Source organism: Vanellus vanellus, assembly GCF_965231255.1.
Source record: "Vanellus vanellus genome assembly, chromosome: 2".
In the NCBI taxonomy this organism is placed as follows: domain Eukaryota; kingdom Metazoa; phylum Chordata; class Aves; order Charadriiformes; family Charadriidae; genus Vanellus; species Vanellus vanellus.
The window spans coordinates 33,810,263-33,828,802 of NC_138906.1; the positions used below are offsets into that span (position 1 = coordinate 33,810,263).

General features: G+C 40.4%; 1 protein-coding gene across 1 annotated transcript; it reads left to right on the forward strand.

The window, feature by feature from the left end:
* Nucleotides 1-1,244: 1,244 nt before the first annotated feature.
* TSPAN13 (tetraspanin 13) lies at nt 1,245-17,844 on the forward strand. The gene is made up of 6 exons (XM_082479445.1): nt 1,245-1,334; nt 13,486-13,653; nt 14,943-15,023; nt 15,899-16,012; nt 16,352-16,462; nt 17,654-17,844. Exons 1-6 carry the CDS (start codon nt 1,272-1,274, stop codon nt 17,726-17,728), a joined length of 612 nt encoding a protein of 203 aa, XP_082335571.1. The 5' UTR covers nt 1,245-1,271; the 3' UTR covers nt 17,729-17,844.
* Nucleotides 17,845-18,540: the final 696 nt, after the last annotated feature.

Here is an 18,540-nt window from a genome sequence, read left to right on the forward strand (position 1 = left end):
ATTATTAGCCTGCTGTGGCTTCCCTTAGGAGACGGAGGCCAGCCAAATTACATAAAACAAAATGCTTTTGGAATTTCCTTCTTAAATTGCTTTGATGACAAGTTCCTATTAAGAATTGTTGTGAATTCATCAGACAGTAGATGCTGCTTCCTCTGCATACTCGGAACTGACCACCATCACAACTTCTCTGGCACCAAACCCCAATGAAGTAAAACTACCACGCTACATACCCTTACAGGCATCCCAAGAGAGGAACATATGCCTCCTTGTCTCTTTGTGAAGCCCAGCAAAGAGATAAGAAAATATCTTGGACACTAATCCTGCAATACACGTACACACTGAAGTACCTGGCAGTTATTGAATTTGATGTATTTATCATAAAGCATCATACAGCAGAGTCCAGCCCATGGCGACTGTAGACTGGATGTTGGAGGGTACTAGTGAACTGGGACGCCATTCCAGCTAAATAAAAACAGCAACAAAAAGTTGGTACCGACTGGTAGGCAATTATTGATAAAGATGGAAGATTTTGTTTGACTACCTGTAAGTAAAAACACCTAACCCTCAGAGTAAGGAAATATACAAACATAAACATGTAAGAAGATGTGTGCCATCGTGGAAGCAAAAAGGAGGAACCTCTCCTTCCCGCAACAACAAAATGGCCGAGGAGATGCCAACCCTCCCCCAGCCACCCCTAGGTAAGGCCCCAGCGAGTTTCCCCCTCCCCAGCTCCCCTCACAGGCAGCACACAGAGCCCGGGGGCCACCCACGGCCTCCTCCGGCGGCACCTCAGCCGCCAGCCCCGGGGGCCGGTGCCCTGGGCCCGGCGGGCAGCTCCCGTTAGAGCCACCCGCCTGCCGCCGCCCCGGGGCGAGACGTGGGCCTCGGCTGCCTTCGTAACAATAGAGGAGGAGAAGGGGGTGCAGAGCCGACAAACCCCACCCCGGGATGAGAACTGACCCGGAGCCCGGGACAAGTCCCGGTTGTTGCGGCGAGACAGATAACGGGTGAGGGGATGGGCGGGCACAAGCGCCGCCGCCACCACGAGCCCTCCCAGCCCCCTCCGCGCCTCCTCATTTGCATATTTTTACCTTTGCGCCCGGGAGCGGCCCAATCAGCGCGCGCGGCGACGGGCTGCGGGCGCCGCTCACCTGCTGCGGCCGCGCCCGTGCGCTAGCGGCCAGCGGGGGGGGGGGAGGGAGGCGGAGCGACGGCGGCGGCCTCCTGCTGCGCGGTTTCCCGGCGGCGGTGGTGACGGCAACGGCGGCGCGATGGTGTGCGGGGGCTTCGCCTGCTCCAAGAACTGCCTCTGCGCCCTCAACCTGCTCTACACGGTGCGTGGCCGCCGCGCTGGGGCGAGGCGGCGGGAGGGGCTCGGGTTGCCCCCCCTCCGTGGTGGGGTCTGCTTCGCCCTGCGGATTCCACCGCCGGGCGGGGAGGGGAGGTGGCGGGGCTGACGCCGATCTAAGGCGGCCTCCTCTCGGCTAGCTGGTGCTGAGGGGCTGCCGGGGTGGGGGGCGGCGGTTCCGAGCCGGGGCCGCCGCTCGGAGCGGCCTCCGGCTGAGGCGGGGGGGGACGGAGGGGGAGGTGGCACCGGTCAGGCCGCGCTTTGTCAGCGCAGGGACGTGGCTTCCCGGGATCAAAATCCAGGGAGGCCGGAGAGGTCGCTGCGCCAACCCAGGGAGCTGTGACAAGTGAGTGACAAGTGCCATGTGGGGGTACTGGGCCCTGTGAGACCTGTACAGAGCAAAGCAGGCTGGAGAGGGAGGGGGGGTTGTGCTGGAGAGACCCCCGGCCCCCTGGTAAGCGGGGTTCCCTGCTCGCCCCTGGGGTGGGCCAGCGAGTGGCCAAGTCTGGCTGCTTGCGGGGCGGGGGGAAAATGTGTGAAAGGAAAAAAAGAAAGAAAAAAAAAAAAGATAGTGTGCTAAACTGAAATAACTGACTTGCTGGGGAGCTGTAGGCAGGTGCCTGGTTTTGTTCAGGCAAGTTGGAGGACCTATTTCCGACAGAGAACAATGAAATCTCCAGTTGTAGCATACCTGTGAGTTCTTTTCCTCATTATCTATTTTAAAATGACACAGAAATAGCAAGAAACAGGAGTACATGTAATGGCTTCCTCCCACAGCACATCTAGAGAGGTAGTATGTCCTCTAATGTTTCATGTTAACAACCGTGCTTGGGGATGACTTTCAGCAGACTGAAATTGGGGTCAGCCAGTGCTTGCAGGCAGTTGTATCAGTGCTTGTCTGAAAGCACTGCCTGATCTCGACTGAAGGCGAGACAGGGGAACAAACAGGTCTAATGCCGTTCATCAGAACAAACAGTTCTCGTAGCTGGCAGTTACTACATTCATTCGTACCATGAATGGATGTAGAAGTGCCTGTGCTCAAGCTAGAGTTGTTATTATATTCTTTGGTGTATGAGGTGACCCTTGTTCCCTCAGAAAAGAGCAGAACAAAACCCTTAATATAGGAGAGGCAGCGCTATTGCGCATGCTTCCTTGGAGGAGCTTGTGGAGTATGTCTCTGAAGCATGCTTAGGGAGCCCAGCCTACCTGCTCTGAAAGTCACCCGGGATCCCAGTGATGCTATGGGTTGCCCATGCTACCCCCAGCCAGAATAGAGGGGAGGAGGTAGGCATTGCCTCGTTTGGCATCTGTAGTTGTAGGTACGTTTAGTGTATGTAGACTGTCATGATGAAGGGAAGTTAGAATGGTAGAGTAGCCCAGGGGATCTCAAAAGATCATCTTGGCCAACTTTTCATGGGATTGCCCCATTCCAGTGGATGGGTTGTAGGTGAATCGTCTCATCCCATTAATGTAAGGCTATTTTTTGTTATCATTGTTGTTGTTATTATTTCTTGAGTGACAGAAGAGTGAGAGAAATCTGGATCTTTCTAACATAATACATCCACAGATCTCATTTTGATGTCATATGGACAGCAGGTGTTTTTTCTGAAGCCACTATCACTTATTCCTACAGCCATATATTAACCAGGTGTAAGGGGTCTGGTAGGTGTTTGGGGCATATTTGGCCTAAGCAAGGGTGGTTTGATCTTTGGGACCTATGTGGTTGTTTGTGATACCTGTACAATGCACTTATGACCTTAATCTTGCTCTGATGTCTCCTTGAGTAGAATTTACTTTGTGGGTGTCACTTGGTATTCTTGCATCTGACTGATGCAGAACTTATGTTTTTGCCAAAGGGAAGGAAAGACTTCTTTGAATTATATTAACTGGAGTATCTTATTATTATTGCTTCTGTTGCTTATTAATTATAGGCAAGTTATAAAACTAATGCTTTTAAATCCCGAGTTGCAGAAATAACATTTAAGGTGTTTAGTTGACCTGGTGGAGTTGATATAGCAAAATGTGTGAGCTTCTCTGTTCCTTGGTTAGACAAAAACCTGACAATATAAGACTTGGGTTGCAACAGCACTATGAATGATTTTTTCCCATCTGGAAAAAATACAGGAGGCAACCAGAGCAAGAACTTCATCATCTTTTTAAACAATGTTAATTCACAGTAATAATTGGTGGTAAGGGAGTAGTGGGGGAAAGAAGGGATGTAAGGTCAAATAGGTAACACGCCTTGAATGTTTTTCTAGGTGGCATTGATCTCTGTATCACGTGCTTGGAATGAATTAACCCTCAGAACTGCAATTGGGGGTTACAGTTTATATTCTGCTTTTCTTTAAAACACTCCTAGACTAGGAGTTGTTTGGGTTTTCTTTTGTTTTTCTTTTAAATGCTGTCTTGCTTTACTTTTTATGGTAGTACACCAAGAAAAATATATGTTCTGGCAGTAATAAATCAGTTACTGGTTTAAGGCAAGAAACCAGAAACCCACTAACCTAATTGCTCGCTTAACATTCTTTTCAGATGGTACTTTGCTGATGGTTTTTGGTTCTTCTCTGGACTAAGTTAATGTCCTTAGGCCCCGCTTCTATTTTTAAATTTATTTTTTATGAGTAATTCTGGCATCTATGCTGAGTGTTGCTGACTTCAGTATGGTTCCTTATGGAAGAGTAAAGAAAAATAATTGAGACTATTTGTTGACTCAGTGTGTATATAATGACGTGTATTGCTGGAATAAACTCTTACGTGGAAGAACTGTCTGCATATAAGGACCTTTAAAATACTAATTTTGGGTATCTGACTGATTTTGCCTGTCTTTATTCAATCATATTTACATTTCCCATCAAATGGCAAACCCATACAAACTGTTTAAAATGCCTGTCCACAGAGTTCAGCCAAATTCAAGGATGTGTACGTAACCCAAGATTTCTAATCTTCCATGTATGAGAACCTTAGATGCTGGCTCCACCATTATTTGCTCACTTTAACCAGACAAGGATTTCTTAGGTGGACACTGTTCCTTCCAAGGAAGTCTTGAGTAATTGTATTGAAGTGTGAACAGTTGCTATCTTATTTCAAATCAGATTCTCAGAAAGAAAAAGGAAATTCCTAAGTCCTCGCTAGTGATGAGAGATTGAAGTGGTAGCTGGGCCACCAGATTAAATATTTAAATTAAAAAAAATAATGCTGACAGTTCATTTGGGTGGTGTGTGCTGTTTTTGTCACCCAAGCAGCTACTTAATTATTGCTGCAGCAGCATACATGAACTGTTTGTTGTCAGTATGTAAACATCTTGCCTTTGTTTTGTTAATCTGGCTTTCAGTTTTTCTTACACCTAAAGTGGCTATTTGATTTAAAGTAAAACATGGTAGCTTTACCATTAAAAGTGTGTATTTTTTTAGTAGCACAGGGTTCATTCCACAAGAGCATCCATGTGTCCTCTTAACACTAGAAAGTACTTTTATCAAAATCATTTACTTTTTATAATACTTTGCTCTCTGAACTTGTTTTCTAGACTATCCTGGTTTTTTGTATTGCTTTCCAAAGCATTCTATTTGAAAGGGTTGTTTTTTCTATTCCTGCTTGTTGTTCTCTGGGTGCAGTATTTATTGAAAGTGTAATTAGTACATTTCTGCCCTCTTTATCAAAATTGCTTTTCCTGTATTACAGAAGTATATAAAGATGAGTACAGAAATCTCAGATTTGGACAGCGCTTGTTTGACATGGTAGGGTTTTCAATAGCGTTTGTCTTAGTTGCAGCATTCCCAACACAGAGGGCTGAGCATGTTGCATCTTTCACACGGATGTGCAAGCTCCATCTCCCTTCTCTGCATTGGGGAAACCTGGTGTTTGAGGCAGGGTGAACATCTGGATTTTCCTAGGGAAAGGGAATGCGACTGTTTTCCATGTTTCCTGATAATTCCTGACCACTGTAGTGGCTACACGGAGCCAGGTACAAGACAAGAATTAGAGAAACACAGTTCTTGCCTCATGTGCCAGTTGCTTTCATAGTGGTAAATGAACTAGTGATCTCTGAGTTCAATTCAATTTTGGTTTGTATAAGCTTGTTTTAAGCTGCAAGAAGCAACCAGTAAATAGCCTGCTGTTTGCTGTGTCTGATGGTCTGTGGTCAGCATTTAGGAATATCGTGTGAAGAGTTTGACCCAGCACCAGCCTGTGCTGGGCTGGTCTAGCTCATTGTCCTAACTGGATGCTCAGCAAATGGGGCAGGTTACCTTGGAGCCATTTCTGTCATTCTCAGACAATGAGAATGTTTTTCTCAAGGACATTTGAGCAGTATAAGCTGTGTTATCTAGTCTTGACGTGTAAATAAAACAGTGGTACAGAAGCTTTTAGGTATGTGGCAGGGAAGGTTAATGTTGGTCGTGTTAATTTAGTCTTGGGGTTTTTTTGTTGGGTTTTTTTTTTTTTTTTCCCTTGGTATTTTGGGAAGGTTTCTATGCTCACATTTGAGAACACAGAAGAGTGACTACAGCAAAAATACAGATATATATTTTAAGACTTTTCATCAGTGTTTGGGAATGCCCTCAGCTATACTGCATGCCAGTTTACAGCCAAAGTGACAGGATTTTGTGGTAGCAGGTCAGAATTGAGACATCTGCTGGGTCTGTAGACCAGATATGAGTGGCTTCTGTTTTTTGCTTGTCTTGCGCAGTGTGTGTAGTGGCATTTGGAGCTAGGAAGGCAGGCCGTGTTTAGTGAAAGGACTGGAGAGTGGCAGGGCACAGAAGGAGGAGGCTGTGTGGAGCATGGTATGTTTTGATACCAGTGATGTTTTCAGCCATCCTTGCAGTACAGGTGGATACTTTAAAACCAGCAGAATTATCGAGAAGCCCTTTGAATGCCCTGTAGTAGCCTTGTAGGTCGTATCATTAGTTGTGTTCTTTCTACTGTTGTTTTTGTGATGAGGGAGATATTTGTATGGAAGAAGGATCTGTGGAATCACCTGTCTTCCTGAAAATGTTTCACAACTTCTTAAAAAACATTGAACAAACAAGTAACCAAAAGTGAATGTTTCAGAAGATAGTTGTTCCTGCTATACAGCAGAAAGCTTGCATTTCCAAAGCCCAAGGAATATAAAATGGGTTAAATCTCACTACCATTTCAACATGAAAGAAGCTCATTTTATGGTCAAAAGCAACTCGATCTTAAGTATTGGCAGTCACATGAAGAACTCTGAACTAAGCTGTCAAACAGAAAGAACTGGCTTTCGTGATAAGGGATAGGAAGGCTGCCTTTCACATAAATTGCTTTTTCCACGTCATGCGCCTCAAGGCTGGTCAGTAACCAGACTACTGATCAATCCTCATTTAAATAAGTCACCTGAAGGTAGAAGATTTTGCTTTCTGTTAGAAGTCCTTTGGAGGTGCCCTGCCCAGAGCTTTACTTACTGCTCAGCCTTCACTTTGCTTTCAGTAAAGCTGAAGAAGTACTGCAAGGAGATAAAGTTACTTACAGGTTGGCTAGCTTACAGCTGTGATGGAAATCAATTTAGCTTAGTCTTAGCTTGCTAAAGATGCACCACTACATACTGCCCGTTGTTTTAACGTGGTGTTTTTAGATGAAGTGCAGGGAACCAGAAGAATTGTCTTCTAGATTCTCAATGGGTGGTTACGTTGAAGGGGCGGGTGGTGAAAATCTCTACCTTCAAAGTATATACCATTTGAGGTTTAAACTTTAAATCCCCCTTAAAAGAAGTGGAGTATGAACTTATATGTGGAGAGAGAGGTTAGGGAGGATGTGTTTCATCATGTGTGTAATCTCTGGTTTTAGTTCCTGTTCTGTATCCAGCTTGGCAGCTATTCTATAAACATTTCCTTTGCCGATACCAGTGTAAATGCTACATAATAAACTCTTCACCCAGGAATGGTGAGGCTGTATTTCTTGAAATTTAAGTTCTTAAATGCAGTTTTACCAACTCATTTTTGGCCTGAGGCTACAAGAAAACAGTGAGAACAGTAACTTCTGCATGTGACTTCCTTCCTAGCAACCAGTCCAAGCTAGTTGAAATGCTGAAAAGTTGCTAGTTAATCAAAACAGCAGCTTTGCTTGTGGCTTGCTGTTGAAGGAAGGAGAAACTGGTTTTAGCATTTGAATTGCTTCACAGTGGCGTTGTCTAGATAGATAAATCATTTGTCATTATCTTGGTTTCTTTTTGTAATGTAGGCTATAAGCTTATGGATAAGTGTACAAGGGGTAAGTGTGAACAGAAGTGCATTTTTCCAGTACAGGAGTGAGGGAAATGAGCAGCTATGCACACAGGAGAACTTGGATTTAAAGAATAGAGCAAATTAGGAGGTTTTTTTTTTTGTAGTAGTAGTAATTTATGCAGCAGTAAGGAGAAAGAAAACCCTGACAAGTACTGTAAAGGCTAATGCTTTAATCATGTTAGTAAGTTGACTGGAGAAGAGGACAGTCAAATTTGTGATTACTATCTTTGTGGCAAAGAAATTCTTTGTCTAGAAATTGTTATTTTTGAAACATCTCTGAAGTTCAAATGTGTGTGTATGTGTATATATATGTATTAAAAAAAAAAAAAGGAAGTCACTTAAAGTGGATTCTGAGCCTTTCCACTGATCTTGAACTTACAGTCCCTCAAATCTTCCCTATAGAGACACTGACATTGGAGTAACATTTTGTCTATTGGCAATATGCTTGATTTTCTTAATGTTTTTAATGCATAGAGAAAGTACTTGATCTCATAGTGAACACTACTGATCTTGACGTAGGATTTGTACTACGTATAGGTTTGTTCCGGTAAACATTTACTTCATTTCAGATTGATGAGTTTATATATTGGATTATGCTAAGCCTGTGTTTTGCTTGTGTGCTTTTAAATAAGGTTGCTAGAGTTTGTAGAGAGATAATATAGTATATAATAAATGAGGATATTAAATTTAAAATAGTAGCTCTCACCCCCACACACTCAGACACTTCCCATAGCTCTGTGTTGCTTTTCTGGTTTGTGGACAGTGTGTGCTTGTAGCATCTTTCTGTGGGACAGAATGCTTCAGTTTGTAATAAGTTCTTTTGCTTTTAATGCCTGTTGGCTTTCTATGTAAACATGCCTTAAGTGAACAGAACCTTTTAATCACTTCTGAGAACAAGACTTGTGTTTCTGAAGCTGTGTAAGTACTTCTGAGGAATCACTCATTCCTCTTTTATTGAGAGACCTTACTGCTTGTAAGAAGATGTTTTGTTGGTATGGGGTTTAGGAGCTGGTGGTTGTCTATTTAATGATCTAGATGGTACAGAAGAGTCCTTGGTAAGTGCTAAATCTGTCCCTTAGCTGCCTGTTAAAACTTCCATTTTTGGTATGGAGAGTGGCAAAGTTTCCATGATGGAAGAGCTGGCTGTGGTGCGTGGGAGTGTTGGTTGGAAGGGACTTCTGGGGCTCATATGTCCAGGCTCCTGCTCAGAGCAGGGTTACAACTAACACTTGTTGTCCAGCAGTGGCTTTTTCTACTGAGTCTTGAAAACCTCTGAGAAGAAAGATTATCACCTCTCTGAGTACAGCACCAAACCACCTTGCAGCTATTTTTTCTGATATCCAGTCTAAACCTCCCAAGCTGTATCTTGTGGTTGTTGCCTCTTGTTTTGTGGCTGGTCAATACAGAAAAGTTTGCCTCTGTTGTTTTTCTAATGCACCTTCAGCTTCAGTTGCTATTAGATTATCCCTAGGCTGCCTCTTTGTCAGACTAAACAAACCCAACTCTGTCACCTGCTTCTCAAACATCATTCTTAAGGCTCCAGGCCATTTTGTCGACTCTTTCCGGGTTCTCAAATTCCTTTGCGACCTGGTGGGCTTGAAATAGGACACAGTATTTGAGCTGCAGTCTCACCAGCATTTAGTTCCCTTTGATTGCACACCTCTTGGCTTTCCCTGTTTGCAATGAGAGAAGACTGTTGGCTTATATTCAGCTTGGCAACAGTGCAATCTCCAGGTCTATCTCAGTAAGGCTGTTGTTCAACCGGTCTGTTCCCAGGTTCCACGGAAGGGAACCTAGGAGCAGAATTGTGCACTTCATGAGGTTCCTGTTGTTTTATTGCTCTAGTTTATCAAGGTCCATCTGAGTCGCATCTCTATTTGGAGAGTCAGTCACTCTCCTTGTGTAGTATCATCCACAGATTTTCTGAGGACTCGTCATTCTGTCTTGTCACCTAGTTTGTTGGTGGAGATACTGTATAATATTTGCAACAGTATTAGCCTTAGTGGTGCTTCTTACCTGCTACCAGCTGGATGCTGAGCCATCAATTACTACCCTTTAAGATCAACAGTCCAGCCTGTGTTATTCAGTCTAACAGGCCATTTCTCCAGCCCACACCTTTTCAGCTTACTAATGAGACTATTGTGGGAAACAGGATCAGTCCAAATCACTAAAAACTGGTCTGTGATTTCATATATTTCTGGTAGATTTATCAAGCAAATATTTGAAGTGTTAGTAACCAAGGCTAGCTTTATGTAAGTAAACTTGTGTAGGTAAAATGGAGTTTCACATGTACTTCGGTCTTCCAAGGATGACACTATTTTCTTTTGGCGAGTTCCAGTGCTGTGAAACGTGGTTTCGGTAAAATAAAGTGTGACATTCAGAAGCTCAGTAGAGAGTCTTTTTTCCTTTGTTTAACAGAAGTAGGTGACTTCTTTATAATTAAATGAAGCTAGAATGTGCATATTACTCATTTTAAGTCACTAAGTAACTTTGTTTCCAGTACATTTTACTGCAAAGCCTCAATACCTTCACTTTTAGAAATATTGCATCTCAATGCTTTTGTTTCAAAACACTGGAATAAGCACTGTTGACTAGTCATTTCTAGCGGCTAAACAGTGGCTAAGGCTGTGAGCCTTGCATTGTTTTACAAACTTGTAAAACCTTTTCCCAAAACAGCATAAGTTATTTGTCCTGTTTGTAGTAGTATGTGTTTACTTTAGTTTTTCATGTTATGACTCTATAAAATGATATATATGTAGTTTTATTGCTCAACATTCAGATTGTCCAATCCAAACCTGAAAATGAAGGAATAACCATCATTTCATCTCTCAGTCAACAAACAGGGGAGACAGGAACTTAATACTAAATCTGTTTCTGGAAAAGTTTGTAAACCTGCAGTCTCCACTTCAGTTTTGAAACACAAGATCAGTTTTCTACAATTGTAAGTGGCTATAATTGGAGTAGCCGATAGTTATTTTGATCAAAATCATCTCTCTGCCTGACTGGATGCAGCATTTTCACTTAGCTTGCCAGCCAGAGCCCGGTAACAGGGACCTGTAATGGTACTGAATTTCCATGTCTGTTGTCCAATTCCTTTAAACAACTTTGTCACGTGAAAGAAGAGAAAATATAGCCTTGGTATTTGTGGAGATAAACTTGAAAAATGACGCTGGTGGCTCTAAAACTAGAATGTGATCAAAAGAGAAACTAAACTATTTTCTGTTGTTTTATTTGTTCAAAGCTGGTCACCTGATTCCTGAACATCCGGGGTTCAACAGCAGGTTTAAAAGCTAGAGAGGCTTTTTTTTTTTCCACTTGAAAACTGTAGTGGCTCTAGATTCTGTGTGTGGATGTTTCTACCAGAAAAGCTTTTTGGGCTAGAGGGTCATGGTAATAACTTAGCATCATACACACTAATTTCATGGACATATCCTCACAATAAAGGAAGCTGAGATGAGTAACAGCAGCAAGAAGTAAACAGTACCCTGCATTTATCCAATAGGTGTTTTAGGCACAGATTTTATTTAGGTCTCTTCTTTTGATTTTGATACTTTAAGAATAAAACTTGTTTCATTAATTGTTTTAGACCTCTTGTGAAATGAGCAAAGAGCTCCAGGTATACTGGAGGCAGATTGGTAAAAATAAATATTTGCAGGTATAGCTTGGGCAGGAGAAAGAAGTATTAGTGAAAATCATTAGAAGCAAAGTTTCTTCTGCTTTTCTTTGTGAAAGAAATTGAAATTTGACATTGCCTTTGAAATTTTTTTATGAGATAACTCTTTGAAGAGCTGTGTAGTGGGAGTGTGAGTTTGGTGCTTAGAAGTTGATGCAGAGAATGGGACATCAGCCAGCAGTTTCTGATTGGAAATTGGGTTATGGGATTTCTTTTGTTGTTCATTTCTGACACTTAGGTGGAAAAATAAATCTTCCGACTGGTATGAGACAATGAAATAAAGTGAGTGGGCACAGATCAGAACAGGTAGATCTTGCACTTAACTCTCTGATTAGCAAGGCTAATTTTTAACATAATAACATCAGGAAGTTTATAGCCTTGTGCAGCATGCATTCAGAAAGTCTGTCTGTGGCAGAGCCAAGGCTTTTTGCTTTGTTTTATTTTTTTCTTCCCCCCCGTCTGCAATTTAGATTCATGACATCCTGGCTCAGTGTTTTGGTTTTAACTGAACATGGTGATTAAGGCTTTTTGTTTGAGAAACAAAGACAAATGTGAATTAATCCTAAAACTCTACTGGTATTGAACAATTCTTTTGAATTTTATATCATTCTTTTGTCTCTTCAAGTGGTAAGAGAGAGGTGTAGGTATGACAAATATCCTTGTTTTCTTCTTGCAGACCCTCTTAAATTTCTTCTGTGGATTACTGGCTTTTGATAAAAATATTTTTTTGAGGTGTGTTCCTGTGTGAACACACGAAAAAAACACCCACTGTGTTTTGATCTTGATGAACATCACTATTTGTTTTACTAGTGTTTTTGATGTTATCAGAGATTTCCATGTCTCAAAAGCAGCATTACATAGGTCAGTCTTCCAAAAGGAACTTAAGCTGAAAAAACATACAGACATATTTGGTATTAAAACCAACGAAAATGCGCTGGTCTAAGGTAAGTATGTTGAAATGATGGATAAGTTGGAAATTTCCTCTTTTGGTTTTTTTTTTTTTCACCCCTGTGGATAAGCAGTAAAACATCATGAGATATGTCTTGCTTGAATGGAAACTGGTGAGCAAGTTTAAGTGCTTACTTTGTGTTTGTTGTCAAATAAAGCCAAGTAGCTGGATTAGACTAAGCCCTTACTGGTTTGTGGTTTGTTTTTTTTTTTTTTTTTTTTTTTTTTTATATAATGATACAAATTCTGGATATTTTTTGGTGAGATCAGGGTTTTGGAAAGTTAAAACTTGCGTGTTGATTTGGTGTTATTTAACAGAGAATGTAATGGGTGATGTGTTTACACGTAGGTCTAACTGTTCCAAAAGAGAGTGTTAGGCATCATGTGTATTGGACATCTGGGTTGGCTTTGCTCCTTCCCTCCTCCTCTACCTCATTACAAATTTCTCTGCAGCTTTTCATGTTGAATTTTTTTTTTTGTTCTGTGTTTTTGGCATGGTAACAGGAAAGGCTGGAGCTTCCTGCCCATATAAACAATAAATCTCAGTAAGCGGACTGGGACAGATTCTGCCTGTCTTCCCCGAATACCATCTTTAAAAGGAAGGAAACAGGATAAGAGTGTTTTGGGTATAGAAACATGATTGACTTCACAGTAGAGCTATTTTCTTGAAGAAATATGTTTATTATTTTACTACATGAAGTCCTTGAGTTACAGATCTAAAAAGTGTTTCTCTGTGACCTTGCTAACTATTGTGTTATATCATCAACTACATAGAAGCTTCTCTAATAATTAATACAGCTATATTCCCGATCACAGTAGCTTTTGGCAAAGTGCGCTGTTTTTACATGTTCAGAGCTGTGTATCCTATTTTCTTTAAATATACTGCCTGTGTTTCAGAAAACATCTGGACTTTTCATTCTTCCATTCTGTGAATTCAAGCCAATGATTTTAGCTTATTTGTCAATTCTGTTATAATCTATGCTTCAGTGTCTGTAGTCCGTCACAGGTAGTGCAATATAGCTTGACTTGTAGGTAGATTAAGTTGTAACAGCTCCACGTTAACAGTGCTGAAGAATATGTGTGCCTTAAAACATCTGGAACTGAAGTTATCTCTGTGATGAGGTGGAGGATTGGTTTACTTTGGGTTGTGCTTCTCTTTGCACTGGAAAGAAAGGTTGTACCTTTCTAATAACAACTTAATTGTAAAGCATGTAGCTGTATGTAGGCTGAGCCTCTTTTAATATGCAGACTAACTTTTTGTTTTCTCTCCTCTCCAGCTAGTAAGCCTGCTGCTGATTGGAATTGCGGCATGGGGAATCGGCTTTGGCCTCATCTCTAGTTTCAGAGTTGTTGGAGTGGCAATTGCAGTAGGAATCTTCCTCTTCCTTATTGCCTTGGTTGGATTGATCGGTGCGGTGAAACATCATCAAGTATTGCTATTCTTTGTATCCTTCTGATGCATTACATGGATTGGAGCTTGGTTCAAGTCGTGTAAACAACCTGCTCTGTCAGCTGAGAAACAGAACAGAAATTCACGATCTTATTTTGTCAAGTGCAGTCTAAATGAAACTTCCTTCCCCTTTAACTTTATTCCAGCTTCCTTTTTTTCTCCCTTGTGTGTGCTCTAAAGACACAAGTATTAATGTCTCCTTTTCCTAAAAATCAAAATATTTTCATTTTTTTGAGAGCTTTTTATGGTGGATCAGTGTGTCACAGGTGCCTCTTTCTACAACCCTACACCAAGCTAGAGTATGTAAACTATTAATGTTTAACGGTAGAGAAAAGTAATACTTCCAGATAGCGAGCTGATTGTAGCTGGCAGGGGATTGCATTGTGGGTAATACAGGCTGTCAAGAAGCACTTTCTTTTCATACCTAGTCTTTAATTGCGAACCCAGACTAGAAGTGGACACAGGCCTTCTCAGTGTGCTTTGCTGCACCTGTATGCTTACCGATGCTGTGTAAGCAGCCTGTGGTGCTGCCTTGCATAACAAAATTGATCTGTTTGGACATGAAGAGAGATTCATCAGATAAAATTCTTATTTTTCTGGTTGCTATCTATGAATTGGTAGTGACCTCCCCTTTACAAACACTTCAATTGTGTGAGATAAGTGTCTGCATCTGAATACAGCAGCCAAATTGTGAAGACAGTGCCCAGCTTTCAAAACATGATCTTAAGTATCAAATCTTTTTCTTCTTGTTTTATACTGTTTTCAGATGCATTAGTCCAAAAGTGTGTGAGGCTGTGTTCCGAAAGCAACTCTCAATTTATTTTTTTTTAGCTGAAGTTACCTTTTGTAATTAACTACAAGACTATGTCATTGAAGAAAAAAAATCTGAATATGAAATACCCAGAAAAGTATTTTCTTTACTACTTTAAGTGAAGTATCTTGAAATAACAACATGAGTCCCTAAAGCTGGAGAAATTGACTGTAGATTTTTCTTTCTCAAAGCTCCTTTTATTAACCTTTCTGGACATGTTGTCTTGCTAGGCAAGAAACACCTAACCCAGAAATGCCAGCTCTTTATAATTGTCGCCAAAAAGGGATAATATATGGTGATAGAGTTCTGGGAACATTATTTGGGTCATCTTTTCCACATCCAGTCAAAACTTACTATGGTAGTTATTTTGTTGAAGGACCTAGTGTTATCCAATGAAATAAGGAATACCATTAGGCATATGTGTTATAAAAGCAGAATTAAATTGAGAGTGTATCCTTAACTACTATTTCTAGTACATGATTATTCTTTTGCTAGTCTTTATTGTCCAGTTTTCTGTCTCCTGTGCCTGTTTGGCACTAAACAAGGAACAGCAGGTAAGAAAAGTTTTCTGACTTCTCACTTAATCTATAGCATAATACCGTGAATATATATGTACATACACACACACATATACATTTTTTTAAAAATATATATAGTCTTCCACAATACGGGGAGAGCATGTTTCAAGACAACGAGCATTATCCTTTTAAATAAGGGCTAGACCTTAGGCAGTGCTTGGCTGTGGTAGTTAGAAAGAAATACATCTGCGTTCTAAAATTACTTTCAGCTGTCTTTGTTTTTTTTTAATTTGTTCTGTTTTTAAGCTTCCCGTGTAGGTTTATGGTCACAAGCGTAGCAGCATGAGATCTTGACTGTCTCTTGTGTTTAGCAATTCCAGATAAGCTGATGAAAACTGAATAATCATAATATAAAGATGATAAAGCCACTGAATTGTTCTTGTGTAACTGAAAAGGTCATGGCTACATTAAGAACAGAGGTGACCCTTAAGTGTGAAAGTAAAACCAGCTTCCATGCAGTATGGAGACTAATTCTTAACTGCATAATAAGCAGGCAAGGGTACAGTGACTGAATAATCAGCTTCCTATATGTATGTACACTTTTTGTTTAAAATTTGAGCAGTCCCAATTAGATTAGTTGCATGTCCCATTACTAGTGCTTTTATCGGGTTTAGGAAAAAGAAAGGAAGAAAATAAATTATAACCATGAATATACTGCTGCTAGGTGCTTCTATTTCATTAGTTACACAGGCTGTTTGAACATTCAAGTCATTCTCTAATATATTATCCTGTTAGACTTCAGGATCAGAAGGTTTTAGTTAGGGAATTATCAGCTTGGCCTAGGGTGTTGGTTTCCAATGAAATGCAAACCAGTTCAATTAATATAATATGTATTTGCTTGTGCCTTCTAGAGTCAACTTCTAGAGGTGGGATGGAATAACACTAACAGCGCAAGAACAGACATTGAGAGAAATCTGAATTGTTGTGGATTCAGAGTTTTTGATCCAAATGAAACTTGCTCCTCGGTAAGTTCTTCAAGCATGAACAAACTTACAATTTCATTGTGTTTGTTCAAGTATGTACAAGTGTTTATATAGTTGCAGGAAGCACAGCTTTTTAAGAAATGTGTACGATAGTTGTTACAATGATAATAAGCTCTTTAGTTAACTTATTAGAAACATAATCACATAGCACCCTGCAAAGGTTGTACTCCATTGTCATTTATATACTTGCTTTTTTGGGGTCTTAAAACTGCTAGAGTTTTGTGCATGGCTGCCAGTCTTTTATAGAGCTAACTAGATGCTTTCAATCAATGAAGTGTCATTGGAAAATGGAGTGCAATTCTGTGTTTGTATCTGCTACAGGATTGTTTTAGAAGTCACCACTGTCAACCATGTGCACCAATAATAGAAGAATATTCTGGAATGGTGCTGAGATTCGTTGGAGGCATAGGGCTCTTCTTCAGTTTCACAGAGGTAAGTGAGTATGAGGTTAGAAAATTGACTGCTTTTTCCCCACTTTTAAAGCTTTGTTTTGTGAAACAATTAATTTTAGGGGGTTTATTACAGGAACTCTCAGTACCATCTCGGGAGGCAAAGAATTAATTAGGTCAAATTTTTCCAGACTATCAGCTTGCTTCAGTCTGCCAAAAGAAGAGCTTGTCATTGTTCAACACTGGGAGTTCTTTCAACTTTATGCTATTTCGACTATAAACTGCAGCAAGATACCACATTAAAATGTGGTGCTGTAAAATTTAATTTTTGCAGAAAGTTAGCTTTTCAGGTTTACGATTCTCCAAAAGTAATGAAAGGCGTACCATTGCTTTACTTTGTTCCCCTGTTCTTCCTGCCTACCCCCACCTGTGTGCACACACAGTCTTTGGGGTTTTTTGGTTTGAGGATTTTTTTTGTGCCTCCTGGAGTGCAGAGATACAGTTTCATGATGAGTGAACTGTATTTTAAACATCAGGTTAAAAAGGTATTTGACTCTTTGCTTTAGTATCCAGATGATACATATACTTGCTTTATTGATCGGTGATAGGTCTTTCATAACCCCACAGTAGAGCGTGTGAAGATACTCTGGCTGCTTAGTGCAGTTTTCAGAAGGTTTGTAGATATTACGGCAATGAGAGCGATACAGCAACTTAAAACAGAATCACTCTGACATCTGTGCTTAATTACTAAACATGTGAAGCTGCTGGGAAGGGGGGAAGGTGGTTGGACAAGAATGACAGGATTTGAAAATGCTCTAGAAAAATAGCCTTACAGTTAAGTGGTAACTGTAAAATGGAACAATTTGGAGGATTTGTTTATCGTTACACTAAAGACAGGTTTATGAATATTTATCATTTGGGGAGGGAAAGAATAATTTAATGCTAGACATGTCTGTGAGAAATATTTCATGTTGTATTGCAGATACAGTTTTGGCTTTTTTGCTTTGTTCTTCTCTTTCTTGCTAGGTATGAATTCTTTTTGAGAGGGTGCATTCTTTTTTCTAACTAAGAAAGCTGGTGTGTGGTTGTGCAATTTTAGCAATGGTAAAATATCTTTAACTTGTGTACTGGAAACTAATTGTCAGGATTTTATGTTTAAAACAAACTCTGTAAAACTGATGGAAGATGACGTGGAGACCCTTTGCTTAATAATATCTTTGCATTTTGTTTTCAGATTCTGGGAGTCTGGCTGACGTATAGATACAGGAACCAAAAGGATCCCCGTGCAAACCCTAGTGCGTTTCTTTGATAAGTTTTTAAAGGACTGCATCTTCTTTCTGCACCGTCTACTTCAAACTAATGATTCTCCATAGTTTGCTATTTCTCCATAATAGGTGTACTACATGTACCCAAAAGAAAACTTTATTTCCATAAGAAATTTGTAGTTTTCATATTTAATTTCCTACTATTTTTCTTCTAAGAATCTCTATCTTGAAGTAGACAGGTGCGTTCAGTGGCTGGACAGAGTCCAGCTGCTACTCTGAGCTGGTTAAATAACTCAATAAATGGATGTGGTGAACTTTATACAGTGAGTTTTATAGCACTACTGGCTTCTCTGGTGTCGAAAAACACCCAAAAGTATTTTCTGCTGTATTTTCATTGATTACAAAAATGCACATGATTTCTCATAAAAATATATGGTGGATGGATGAACTGTATGATTTGATTAGGCTTTAGGATGACCACTAGTAAATTTTTTGTCTTAATAATGGTCTCCCACTTTCCTGTAAGGTAAAAGTAGAAGGTAAAGATATTTTTTTCTGTAGTGCACAGAAGTGTATGTTATTGACTACTGTAGTCTTTACCCGTCCCCTTCCCTGTTTGTTTTGGATTTCTAGTGGCTTTAGCTATTGTTGAGAATAAAAATAATTCTTTAATGGGTATCTTCACTATGAGAAAATGAATGAAGAAAACCAGGAGAATGTAATCTGCAGCTGATTAACTTGAAACTTTTTTTTTCTTTGACAAGTGAATGAAGTTTGGTATTTGCGCAACATCAGAATCAATAGTGGTCTGTCATCTTTAATGTAAGAAACTTGATGTCTGGAAAGCTGTTGTACA

Excerpts from the sequence above, each read along its gene's own strand:
- TSPAN13 (XM_082479445.1), top strand. The coding sequence starts at position 1,272 with ATGGTGTGCGGGGGCTTCGCCTGCTCCAAGAACTGCCTCTGCGCCCTC. Across the intron at positions 15,024-15,898 it reads CACTAAACAAGGAACAGCAG|AGTCAACTTCTAGAGGTGGG; the intron begins GTAAGAAAAGTT and ends TGTGCCTTCTAG. Across the intron at positions 16,463-17,653 it reads TCTTCTTCAGTTTCACAGAG|ATTCTGGGAGTCTGGCTGAC; the intron begins GTAAGTGAGTAT and ends TTTTGTTTTCAG.